This window comes from Camelus ferus, chromosome 12, assembly GCF_009834535.1.
Source record: "Camelus ferus isolate YT-003-E chromosome 12, BCGSAC_Cfer_1.0, whole genome shotgun sequence".
NCBI classification, from domain to species: domain Eukaryota; kingdom Metazoa; phylum Chordata; class Mammalia; order Artiodactyla; family Camelidae; genus Camelus; species Camelus ferus.
The window spans coordinates 41,378,474-41,391,603 of NC_045707.1; the positions used below are offsets into that span (position 1 = coordinate 41,378,474).

At 37.5% G+C, this 13,130-nt stretch overlaps 1 protein-coding gene across 2 annotated transcripts in view; it reads right to left on the reverse strand.

The window, feature by feature from the left end:
• Positions 1 to 13,130, reverse strand: part of UTP20 (UTP20 small subunit processome component) — an 85,969-nt gene that overhangs the window by 64,690 nt on the left and 8,149 nt on the right. For both annotated transcript variants that reach the window (XM_032493532.1, XM_014560384.2), the window contains exons 6-15: positions 12,817 to 12,898; positions 12,022 to 12,159; positions 11,387 to 11,542; positions 10,694 to 10,840; positions 10,475 to 10,609; positions 9,221 to 9,298; positions 7,227 to 7,405; positions 2,503 to 2,655; positions 2,269 to 2,357; positions 614 to 719 (exon numbers count right to left, since the gene is read on the reverse strand). In XM_032493532.1, coding sequence (XP_032349423.1) covers positions 614 to 719; positions 2,269 to 2,357; positions 2,503 to 2,655; positions 7,227 to 7,405; positions 9,221 to 9,298; positions 10,475 to 10,609; positions 10,694 to 10,840; positions 11,387 to 11,542; positions 12,022 to 12,159; positions 12,817 to 12,898 — 1,263 coding nt within the window. The remainder of the gene's footprint in view (positions 1 to 613; positions 720 to 2,268; positions 2,358 to 2,502; positions 2,656 to 7,226; positions 7,406 to 9,220; positions 9,299 to 10,474; positions 10,610 to 10,693; positions 10,841 to 11,386; positions 11,543 to 12,021; positions 12,160 to 12,816; positions 12,899 to 13,130) is intronic.

Below are 13,130 nucleotides of genomic sequence, written 5' to 3' on the forward strand. Positions count from 1 at the left end.
TGGTACATGAGAAAAACAAATGAATATTTATTGAATGAAGCCAATGAATAAATCTGCTTTTAAAAGCATGGAAATAAAATGGACTACAGAAACAGAAGCAGACTCTGGTTTTCAAAAGGCCGGATCTTTAGAAAAGGTGCGTAGCCAAGCAGTGAATGAATGGCTCCCGGTAAGAGCGCTGTCCTGCAACCCAAATCAGGAGCTGGCTAAAATAAACTTGAAAAACCAAAAACTGGACTGTTTTGGTATGCAGTAAAAGGACTACAGGAAAGTGTTCTGAAGTGCTGTGTTAAGCTGAGAAAGATTATGAAAGTAGTAGAAATGGATATGTTGGAACCACCATGTGGTGTCTTGGTTGGGGGTGACCAGCATCATATACCCCGTTTATTCTGCAGCCCTAATTTACACAACCAGTAAAATACTCCTTTACAAAGATGAATCTGTATTTAAAGACTGTATCCAAAAACGCTTATTTTTAATTGCAGGATTTAAATCACTAATAAATTTCCTATGTGAATACAGCTAAGGTAAGAAATAGATCTAAGATTGCACACAGAAAGAAGCCTTTATATTTTACTCCCTAATATGCTGAATGAAAGATATGATTACTCACGATACTAAATTCTTCACACGTTCCACAGGAACCAAATGAAGAAGTTCAGAAGATTCTTCCAAACTTAGCAGAGTATTTATAGCTTGACAAAGAACAAATAAGCTTCCTAAAGGCAGAAAAACAGGAGAATCCACATTATTTCTTTGACAAAATAACTATCAGACAGCTCATTAATCTACCACTTGCTATTTATACAAGAGTTCTTAAATTAGAGTGAATATGTGCCTTCTAAAGGATTATCCATCAAGTGTCAGAATATAACAGAAAGGAACTGAAAAGAGGTTCTGAACCTTATATTTTAACTCTCTTAAGAAAAGAATACATTCAGAATCAAAGAACAAAAATGTATGTTCCCATAACTGAGATAAGGAGTAAGTTCAATGGTTCCGACTAGCCTTATCACACACAATTAGAACTTTTGAAGAAAGGAGACCTAGACTTTCCAAAAGCTTATCATCTTTGTATAAAACTCTTGTTCACTTTATGACTCCAACTTTTAAGAAGTTACATATCCAATGATACTACCAGTAATCCACTCAATTTATATTAATTAATCAATCATTTAATCTTAGACCAGAGGTTGGCAAACTATGGCCCAACGAGTCAGATCTTGCAGGTAGATTATTTTTATATGGCTGGCAAGCTAAGAATGCTTTTCACAATTTTAAAAGGTTGTTTAAAATAACCAACAAACAAAAAGAAGATGCCACAAAGACTGAATGCAGCTCATAAAACCTAAAATATTTACTCTCTGGTCTTTTACATAAAAATTTTGCCAACCCCTGCTCTAGACTTTAGAACAGGGCTGTCCAATAGAACATTCTGCAATGGTAGAAACGTTCTATACTCGGGCCAATATGTAGATACAATCCAAAATGGTAGCCACTAGCCATGTGTGGCTACTGAGCACATGACATGAGGTGAGTCTACTTTATTCTCTAACAGGTCTGCTTAGTATCTAACACAGAACCTAGCACACTAATATTCAAAGGAAGGAATGACTACTATACACGTGTTAGGAAAAAAGTACTGAGCTAGAATAAAACACAATATTTACTTGTAAACTGCTGTTCTCAGCTAGTGGGGGGGAGATGTACAAGAACACAACAGGAAATAGCGTTTGGGGCAGGGCAGCCTAATTTGGCTGAGTCGCAAAGACCTCCCTAGAGGTACTGCACTTGAGCTGAGTTTTGAAAGTTAAGTAAAAGTTCACTAAACAATGAAAGACCTAGAAAGAACTCTAGGCAGAAGGAGCACACATGCAAGGGCAGACAGAGGTCTGTAAAAGAAAGTGTCTTGCTCAGAGTAAGCGACTGCCTGGAGCACGAGGTGTATACAGGACAGACAGTGTGGAAGATGGGGAACAAGACACAAGCTGGGGCTCAAAGCTGAAGGTCTGACTTCTTGGACCACGGCAACCTTCTGCAACTTCACCTTCGGTCTCAGCTAATGTTCAAGCCGCCCTGACCCGGTCACCATATTACAAGGTACAAGTGTAACGCCTCCACCTCAGCCTCTTTTTTTCCCTATTTACCATACGAGGGGGTTCTGCCAGAACACAATGTTAGTACTATTCTCTGCTACCCACATGTTTACAGATACTCTGGGTGTGCCAGAAAAGAAAGACAAGAGAACAAATGGTGATTGTAACTGACCTTTTCCAAAGCTCCCTCTGTCAACAGTCCTGAAGAGTGACTCGATGAAGCACGTGACTAGTGGTATCACCTTCTCTTTCTCCAGGGGTCTGGCCAAGAAGTGGGGAGAAAAAGAGAAATGCTCAGACTAGCATTCAATGGCCTTTTCATAAAACAGCAAAAAAAATGGCTAATAAATGTTTTCATCAGCATGCTAAAACACCTTTCAAAATTAAACACAGTTGATTTTCTCACCTAATATGAGGTAACACAACAAGGGCTGCCCAAGAACGTGAAAGATAAGTAGTATCTTTATCTGGAAGTAACTGAATTATAGATAAAAGATGATCCAATACTGAGATCTGTTCCTTGCCTCCCTTGGATCTGGTCTTCTGCCTTACACAGGATCTAAAGGAAGAAAAGATAGACAAATGTTTAAAATAAGAGAGAATGTAATTGCTCTTGCCCTCTGAAATTTGAAATAAAATTGGTTCCTTTCCATGCATGGAGTATTAGCAGGGAAGAGGGAACCGGTGGTGATGGTGGAAAATAACTAAACTCGAGTAATTTACTGATTTTCAGCAACAGGCTTTTTCAACCCCATTAGTTCTACTTTCTTCTATTTTCTATTTCAATTTACTTCATAAGATCAAGCAAGTTTCTTCTGGTTTTAGGTACTTCTGAATTTTGGGCTGATGGACACGTTTTTAAGAACTGGAGAGGTAATTTATTGGAATGAACTGACTTCCTCCACCCCCACCTCTCTTTTTTGACATGAATTTTACTGCTTCACAAATGTAGAATGATGTTGCAAAGAAATCATGGGGAATTTGACAAATGCCACTAACATGATTATGATTTATAAGTAACTTTCTCTGCTGCTTTAATCTGATAAGTGGTTACTCAACGGTATTTTCTGACACGACATTCAGTTTTAGGTGTCTGTTACTTTAGCACACTCATTTGCCTCTTTTTATTTCTGCCAATGTCAACTATGCCTCATCTATTTAAAAGACAGAAATCTAACTGAAAGAAAAGTCATAGAAACAATAAGTAAAATGATTTGTTTTTATAATTTATCCTCCATATTAGGTTTGGTTAAACTCATCATGGAATAAAAGTAGAATACTACAGGATATTCCTGTATCCTTTTTATCATTAAAATTAATCAGAAAGTTGAATTCTCTTTTGTTTTTAACTTATCAGGATAATAAATGTTCAGAAATTCCAATCAGTAACTAAGTTAATTTCACTGACGATTTCTAAAAGTCACCATGCCTTGATATACAGTCTTCCTAGGAGTAACCATGACTCAGTAATCTGCAAAAATCTTACAACTAAAGTATTGAGATGCTTTAAAAAGGTATAGAGTCATTAGTTGCCATGTCATTTCCCTGCTTCATCACACCCGCCAATGAGCTCCTCCAATAAAATTCACATTCTAGACGGCCTCACCCTGGATGGTGACCCTCACCTGCTTCTCCCACTTCCTCTCACTCCACTCTCCTCCCTGCTCAGTGCTCTTTGCCCGCACAGGCTTTCCTTCTATTCTGCAAACTATCCTCGAGCCTTTGCAATAACGCTCCCCTCTGCCTGCAAAGCCTTCCCCCAGCCTTTCCTTGCAAGGTTGGATCCTTCGATCATAATAACTGAACAAAGGTTCCCCGTCTGGAGGGGAGTAGTGCTGCCTCTCCGTCCATTCCCTCAACACCCTGTTTTGTTTCTCTTTTTATCACTACCTAAAATTATCTTGTTTATTTATTCATCTGCCTCACATGCCTTCCCATGTCATCGCCCCAAAAGAAGGAACTTTTTTCTTTTCCATTGTTATATCCCAGCGCCTAGAACAGGCCTGACTAAACAAGTATCTGTTAAATGACAGAATAAATTTATCTTCTGAAGAGTCTCTTCACATCTATTATCCCTTTATATTCTCACAACAAATCTGTGAGATGAGTGGATGGAGTGTGACCAAGAATATTCAGACAAAGCTGACCATGTACTACCCTATCTCTGTGGGGGTGACAGAAAGATGTCTTTTCTCAGAGAAAGAAACACAGAACCTGTGGCACTTGCCTTAAGTTAATACATCTATATTTACTTATTTATTCTTATCACGTCACATTCCGAGGAGGATTTGAGGTGGCTGAGATGGCTGTGTGAGGAGTGACCAGCAGCCTCAGGCAGGTCCTGGGCTTTACCTCACTCCCATTGCCCAGAACCCAGAGTTCTGGCCACTTGCAAGGAATCTGCCCGTTGGAGATCGGCTTGGCGTTACAAAGTCAAAAGAGAAGTTCCACGGGAATAATTCTACAGGTGTTACTCATTACCCACGCCTCAGGAATCAGAGCTTAGCAGAGTGAAAAACCAACAAGACTCTTTTAGTATGTCCTGACAGAGAAGATACTTTCGAGGTCGGCAGAAGGGTGGCCTGTGAAGATGAGTTCCTCCAGGACCTCATGGTGATCGCACTCAAAAACCGACTCTGCTATGTGACTATGGAGACAAGGACACCCACCCGGGGGATGCTGTGATGCCTCAAGCTGAGTACTCAGCACAAACTCAAGGCATGCAGCAGCAGGTCTGACTCATCCGATGGAAATCAGAAAACGATTTATTCCTATGTACGTATTCCTATCTGTAAACATGTATGAATGATAAGGAAACTAGTCTCCTGATTTATTATTTCTAGAAGCATGCTCATTCAACTATTTGAAAAATGGTAAGCAAAATCCTCTCAAATATTTATATAAACTGTGTTTTCAACTTTTAAAAAGTACGTATGGTTTTTAATGAGATTAAGAAAGTAATCCATGGCCCTTCTAACAACTCAAACAATGCAAAGGTATATACTTTAAAAGCTAATAGTCACTTCTTCCTTCCCCTCACCTTCCTCCTGACATAAACAAAGTTGGTAGTTTTGTGTATCCTTAGGCAGATGTCAATTCCCCCCAAATCGACCCTGATTTAATGCAATTCCAAACAAAATCCCAGCAAGGTGTTTTTGGTAGACATAGACAAGTTTCTTCTAAAACTTACGGAGAAAGTCAAAGAGCCAGGAATAGATAAAACAATTTGGAAAAAGAATACAGTGGAAGGATTTTTTTTTCAAGATTTCAAGACTTATTTTATGCTCTAGTAATAAGACAGTGTAGTGTTATAGAAGGGTGGACACACGATCAATGGAACAGAAGAGTCTAGAAGTAGACCCACACAGCTATGCCCAACTGATTTCTGACAAAGCTGCAAAAGCAGTCCAGTGAGGAAGAACAGCCTTTTTAAAAAATGTTGCCAGAGCAGTGGACATTCATAGGCAGGCTTACACTTCACACTTTACATAAAAATTAACTCAAAATGGATCACATAAATGTAAAACATAAAATTACGAACCTTAAATTTGGAGAAAATATTTGAAACCTATAGCTAGGCAAAAAGTTCTTAGAATTGACATCAAAAGTATTATCCATAAAAGGAAAAGGTGATAAACTGGACCTCAACAAGATTTAAAACTTTGATCTGTGACAAATCTTAAGTGAAGAAAGACAAGCTATAGATAGGGAGGAAAACATCTGTAAACCATATATCAGACAAAAGGACTTGTATTAGAATATATAAAGCAGATTTGAAACTCAACAGTAAAGAAATAAACAATCAAGTTAGAAAATGGGTCAAGGAAATGAACAGATATTTCACTAAAGAAGATATGCAGATGGCAAATAAGGACATGAAAAGATGTTCAGCATCATTAGCCATTAGGGAAATGCAAATTAAAACCACAATGAGATATCACTGCATCTTATCACACTGGCAAAAACAAAAAACAATGATAATATCAAATGCTGGTGAGGATGCAGAGAAACTGGATCACTCATACTGCTGGTGGGACCGTAAAATGGCACAACCTCTCTGGAAAACCATTTGGTGGTTTCTTATAAAACTGAACATGCACTTACCATATAACCCAACAAGTTCCCTTTTGGGCATTTATCTCAGAGAAATGGAAAGCTATGTACATGAATGTCTGTAGCAGCTTTATTCGTAATAGCCCAAAACTAGGAATGACCCAAATGTCTTTCAACAAGTGAATGATTAAACAAACAGCTACATCCCTTACCATGGAATACTACTCAGTAACAGCACACAGAAAGGCATTCAAAATAAAAAGGAATGGATTACTGATACCCACAACAACTTAGATGGGTCTCATGGGAATTACGTTGAGTGAAAAAGCCAATTTCAAAAGGTATACCATATAATTTCATTTAGATACTATTTTTGAAATGATAAAATAATAAAAATAGAGAATAAGATTAGTGGTTGCCAAGAGTAAGGGATGGAGTGGGATGGGCTTGGGGAATGTGGCTATTAAAAGGTAGCATGAGAGATCCTTACAGTGATGGAACCACTGTATCCTGACTCGGGTGGTGATTATGAATAGACATGAGGTAAAACTGCACAGAACTACATATCCATATACATACACACACAGAGACGAGTGATATAAAACATGCAAATCTGAACAAGGCTGGTGGATTGTACCAATGTCACTTTTCCAGCTGGGATATTGCAGTAAACTTAACATAAGATGTTGCCACTAAGGGAAACTAAGAGGGGTGTATGGAAACTCTCTGGACTATTTCTTGGTGAATGTACAATTGTTTTAAAATAAAAAGTTAAAAAAATTAATAGTGACCTCTTTCTTTCACTTCCCACCCTCCTGATGTTAACCACGTTAACTTGTTTTTATGTCCTTCCCTACGTGTTCCTGTGTTTTTGTATATACTTTTGGTTTTAACTTTGCAAAATGGGATCACATTACACGTACTCTTCTTCAGATTTGCTTTTTTCACATAACAATGTATCATGGACATCTTTCCAGTTAATATTTCTAGATCTTCAGTTTTTACAGTATTCTGAATACATTATTTCTAAATGGGAAATCCTACCGAGAACACAGGGCACACAGACTGAGAACGTACCCCACCGTGTGTCGTGAGAAAAGCAGAGGATACTTCTCAATCGCCATGCAGCCAGCAGTGGGAGGTGCTGCTTTGTTCAGAATGAGCTTGGCCAAAATGGCCAGAGCTCCATCTTCGACCGCAGCGTCATCTATCAGGAAGCAATCCTCAACATACAGGAGAAAGCTGGGTAGAAAAAGCTAAAAATAAGAAAGAAAACCACTTTTGTAACAGATACAACTTTCAGAACACCTAATAAAGAGAAGATTCTAACTCTTCCACAGAGAGAAGAAGAGATCACAAAGGATCAGGAACAGTAACAGCATCAGCCCTCCTCACAGAACAATGGAAGCCAGGAGACAAGGGAGCAATGCCTGAAACACTGAGCGAAACGACAGAATCTAGACTGCTGGGGGAACAGGGTATAGCTCAAGCACTAGAGAATATGCTGAGCAGGCACCAGGTCCTGGGTTCAATCCCCAGCACCTCCTCTAAATAAATAAACCTAATTAACACCCTCCCCACCAATCTATACATATATAGAATGCTATTCCCAGCGTACTAGTGAGACTGTGAGGAGAGAATAAAGACACTTACAGATGTACTGAATCTCAAAATTCTACTTCCATTCATCCTTTCTCAGGAACCCCTAAAGAATGTGTTCCATCAAAACAAGAAAGTAAACTACAATAAGAGAAACAGACAGGACCCAAGATAACAGGAGAAAGGCAAGTCTTAGTATGACATCCATGCAGGGGGCTCAGAAAGCAACCTGTTCAGACTTGAACTGCTCCAGAAGCAATGCCTCCAAAAAAGAAAAAGGAAAAAAAAAAGAAAAAAAAGAAAAGAAAAAAAGGAAAAAAAAGAAGAAAAAAAACCAGCTGCTGAATAATCTGAAAATGCGTGAAATGCTTTCTGCGATGCTATTGGAAGACAGATTCACTGCCCAACTCTTCAAAGAAAACAACTTTCACTTTTTAAAGAATGAAAAAATTAGTAACTTCAGGAAAAATTAAAGGGTATACAAAAAAGGAAGTGTAATTATAAAACACTCAAATTTGTGATGTGATTTGATTGAGAAGATGAGATGAGACTCCATCTGCTGTACGAGGAAGTTTACGCATGAGGACCAAACTAATGTGCCAAGGGAAAGCAGTACATTCAGATGATTTAAAAATATAAATACCAGAAAAAATTAGCTAAAAATCCTTAGACATGCTTGTTTCTGTTGAGGAAGATGGGAGTGAGGCTCAAGTGACTGCCTTTTAGCCCTGTTTGACTTTTTTAAACTACATATGTAGAGTACTTTGATAAAAATAAGTTTTTTAGAAAAAGGACAAAAGGAACAGAGGAGAAGGAAAGGATGCAGTTCCTAAGAAAACCGGGGAGAGATAAAAGGTCCTCGCTGGGCAGGAAGGAACAAGGCTAGGGCACATACAAAGAAGTTTTATTGAGATGAATGAAAACATGTATTATTAAACACTGAAGGGAAAAATGAGAGAAGAGATAGATTTCCATGAAGTATATTACAGGATCCCGGTTATAAAGAGTGGCAAATGTATGATGGCAGTGAGGGGAAAATAAACTCAGGATTTGATGAGAAAGATTTCTATTTCACTCTACTGGGTATCTCTTTTGCAGCAAGGAAATGAATTCATAGCCTTCCTCCAATGCAAAGTGTTTCAGAAACTATTTTCTAAGCTTCGAATTCACACAGAAGTTCCTTAAACTGTTTTTTTCAAATTAATCACATGGTTCTATAACTTCCTAGAAGATTATTAAAATAAACAAATTGATTACCTAATATGATTTAAAATGCTTTAGCTATGGAATAAAGTTTCACTTGTGACCAAAAACTGGAATTTAACTGCTTAAAACAAAAATATGGACTAAGACATCAAATACTTATTCTCCTCCTCTCAAAAAACAAACACAAATGACAGGATTTTTAATTATTTTATCGTGACAGATTCAAAATAAAACAAAACATGTCCAAGACTTAATACCTCACTCACCTGCTCAAACTGCTTCATAGCAAACATGACTTCCGAAAAATCCAAAATTAAATGTCTTTCAAATCTGCTCTCAAAAATCTGTGGACCAGAGGTAAAGAATATTAGTCTAAATACAAAGAAGATACTTTCCCATTCTTGAAAATAAAAACATCCAAAACCTTTGAGGTCCTCCAACTTGCAAGCCAGAAGCAGTGTGATGCCTGGTACAAGTTAATACAGTCATGGGAGGCAGAAACAGCTGGGTTGCTGAATTTGCCACTGTGCAGAGGGACACACCCAGGTGAGACGCAGGAACCGGGCCCAGCTCCTCTGGAAAGAAGCTCGAATAAAGGAACGGTGGGCATGCTTCAAGCAGGATGCTGTCCAAGTGCTCGGCCTTTGCCAAAGGGACTTACAGAATCGAAGGGCACTGTGTTTCTTGTGATTATGTGGGGCTCTGCCTAAGCACTGCTCAATTTTTTCCCAGCTACAGAGAATCACGAAAGGCCAAGCAGCTCGATGTTATACCTTTTTCTATACTGAGGCTGCACTACACGAAGCTAGAAGAACCGAACCGACCTATTTTCAATCCCACTTCCTTCCCATTCATCTTCTAAATTCACTAAAATGCAAATCTCATTAAGTCATTTCTCTGCTTAACATTTTTCCAGGGTCCTCCACTACTTGCCGGACAAAATCCAACCTAATCTTTCAAAGCCAGGCAGAGCCTTGCTGACAGACCTCACACTTCATGTGTCAGAAGTGGCACAGATCTTTGAACACAACTTTTCTGTTCCTTCTCCTAGAGTTTTTAACCCCTTCTCTGACAGGCAGACTGCTACTGAACCTTCAAGGACTATCCCAAATGTAAGTCCTTTAGAAAGCATTCTCTGTTCCTCAGCTCCAGACAGAATTAATTGTATGTTTCAACGTGACATCGAGAGATTAGTTCAACAGATTTTAACTACACACTGCCAGGGCCCCACTTCCATAACAATAAAAAAAATCACAGGCACCACAGCGTCCACCCTGCCATATCTAGTCCATGCCCAGCACCTGGTAAGTTATACATGTTGGGTGAATATTTGGTGAACAGATTTTGCTTTTATCATGTTTTGTTTTAATTCCATTACAGAATGCAACTCACATCTCCTTAACAAGATTATAAATTCCTGGAAGGCAGAGCCTTTGCCACGCTTCATTTGTATTCCCCAGAAGGCTTATTCAATGCTAAGCATGTTAATTACTCTATTAATATCTGTTGAAGTAAATTACTTTTTCTATGGTTTCTTTGATGAGGGTCTCTGGTAAGGAAACGTTTTCACCTAGGATCAAAGCAGAAATTACATCCAAGAGGGTCTCCCGGCAAGATGTGGAGAGATGCGCTATTTGTAATGTTTGAGACAATACCTGTAAAATAAAAGAAAAAACAATGCACACTTAGTAATCAGCTTCTAATGCACAGGCTCTAAGCAAATTAAATTGGGACCTCACCTTACAAACATCAATAGGTTTGGTTATCTTTGATCCATTTCCATGTTTTACAAGTATCAGATATGTTTCTAACAACCTTTTAATCTGTTCAGAACTTTCACCACAGTTAGTTTTGGTTACTTTTTTATGTAGATCCAGAATCGAGTCCTGCAAACGAAGAATTTAACACAGAGAATAACTACCAAATATCAAACTCATCTGTTAATCCAATCACGAAAATATTGTGAAGCAGTTCAGATTTTCACATTCTTTTGTTCTGAAAGAAAAAGACACATTTACCAGGAGTCACTAGTGTTAACAGCTAACATTTCTGATTGCACTGTTCTAAGTTCTTTACAAGTATTTCCTCACAGGTAGGGGATGCTATTGCTCCCATTTGCCAGATGAAAAGACTGAGGACTAGACTTAACTTTCCCAAGTCACACTAGTGGTAAGAAACAAAGCCAAGATTCAAACAGAGGCCGTCTGGCTCCAAAGCCTGTGCTTTTAACCACTATGTTCTACTGCATCTCAAGATAGCAAATGAAATAAAAATAGTACAGTGGGTAAGGGGAAGGAAAATCCTAGTAAGTGTGTCAAAGTATAATGACAACAACTATAAAACACAATCCCCAGGAGTGATCTGCTAAACTAAGAGCAACAACAATCAACTCATGGACTCCTTATTACAAATTCTTAAAAATTAGAACTTACTTGCAAACATTCAAAAAATATACCAAAATGTTCCTTGCAGATGTAGATTGCAGTGGATTTGACCATATTTTTAAGTGTTCCTCCAACTAAAATCCATGGAAGTTGAGCTTCTGTTTCAGTAACTGGTCCTAACTTTTGCAAAATTAGCTTCACTGCCTGTGGGAATCCAAGATTCATGAAAATGAACATGTACACTCTCATTTTTAAGTATTATATTGTTATTTTCCACTTGATTATTCCCCACTCTGATTAAGCTACCTTAAAATCTGACCTGGGATAATCAATGATATGGCAGCTCTGATGGTTAACTATGTGTCCCAAAAGAATTTCCACACTAGAATAGGGAATTTTATCACAAAGCTGCCCAAACCCCACCACCCTCTCTCATTCATCAATTTATATTACCTTCAAGCATCCAAGATGAAGAAGTGAGCAGTGATTTTTCTAAGTGAAAAATACCTAAGGACCCATGGCCTACATTAGGTAAGCATTGTTTTTAAAGCCCTAATGCTCTCCATTTTAGTGTTTTCTATTTATTCCAAGTAATTCTCTCTCCACATTATTTGTGTAAATCTTATCTACTTTCTTTTTAATCCCTTTCACATCGACTCAAAGTACTTCTCCCAGTTATTTACCTTCTCTGTACAGGAGTGAAACATATTTCTGACTCCTTTGCACATTTCAAAGAGCAACTGTCCAACTCCTTCTACTTTTTCTGGATGTTCATCAAGATCAAGAAACATTAAATTGAATAGTGCATTTTTATCAGAAACCTAAAATACAAAATGCAAATCAAAAATTGTATTTACAATGTAAAAATTACCCAAATGAATTATTATTATTTGCTGTTCTAAAGATTCATATTTAAATGTAATCAGGACAAAATTCTAAAAGGAATAGGCATTTGCAATGATTTTAAACTAATAAGTGTATTATCACTTGTAATGCCACACAATAGAGTGATTAATTCACTGGTATAATATGAAGGTATGTACTAAGAAAAACTATATAAGGCAACAGTCAATCTTTTAAAGTAAATCGTATACTTATATTTTATGAGTATAAAAGAAATCCAATAGCAATGTTTTTGTTTCATTACAAAATCCCTCTGAAAACAAACACAAATGACACTATGCAATCAGTTCCTCCCAGGAAATTACCATAAAAACTCCTGTTAATCTCACTGTTCATATATTTACTGACTTGAATTAGAAGATATACATATGTGCACTAAATAACAATAAAAAAGTGACCCAAATTATTTCACATTAGTGAGCAAAAACCATACGGTGAGATATACTCAAAACAGTAAAAGTTTCTGTTATATAAAAAAATTAGCCCATAAAAACCATATTATAAAAGATATCTGCTTCTGTTCATTGGATTCTTGAGGATTAATGAGCAATAAACACAGAAATTATCAAACTAACCTTTCTCATCAAAAAAGTAAAGCTTTCGGCAGCAAAATTTCTTATATGTAGTTTTTTATGAGCCAGGAGTGTACTATACATGCTATAAAAGAGAACATAAGACATGTTTAACTAATTGTCATTTTAATAAAGATGTACTACATGCCAACTATATCCCCAACAGTGTGCAAGGAAGATGTAGCAGGTATGAAATAAGTATTCGATTACCAGGACATCCACATGTCAAACAGATGACTGAAGGGCACAGACATTAAGAATCCTAGGATTGGTGGTGCTGGTCCTATAGGAAAGACTCCATGAAAAGTTGAAACTTA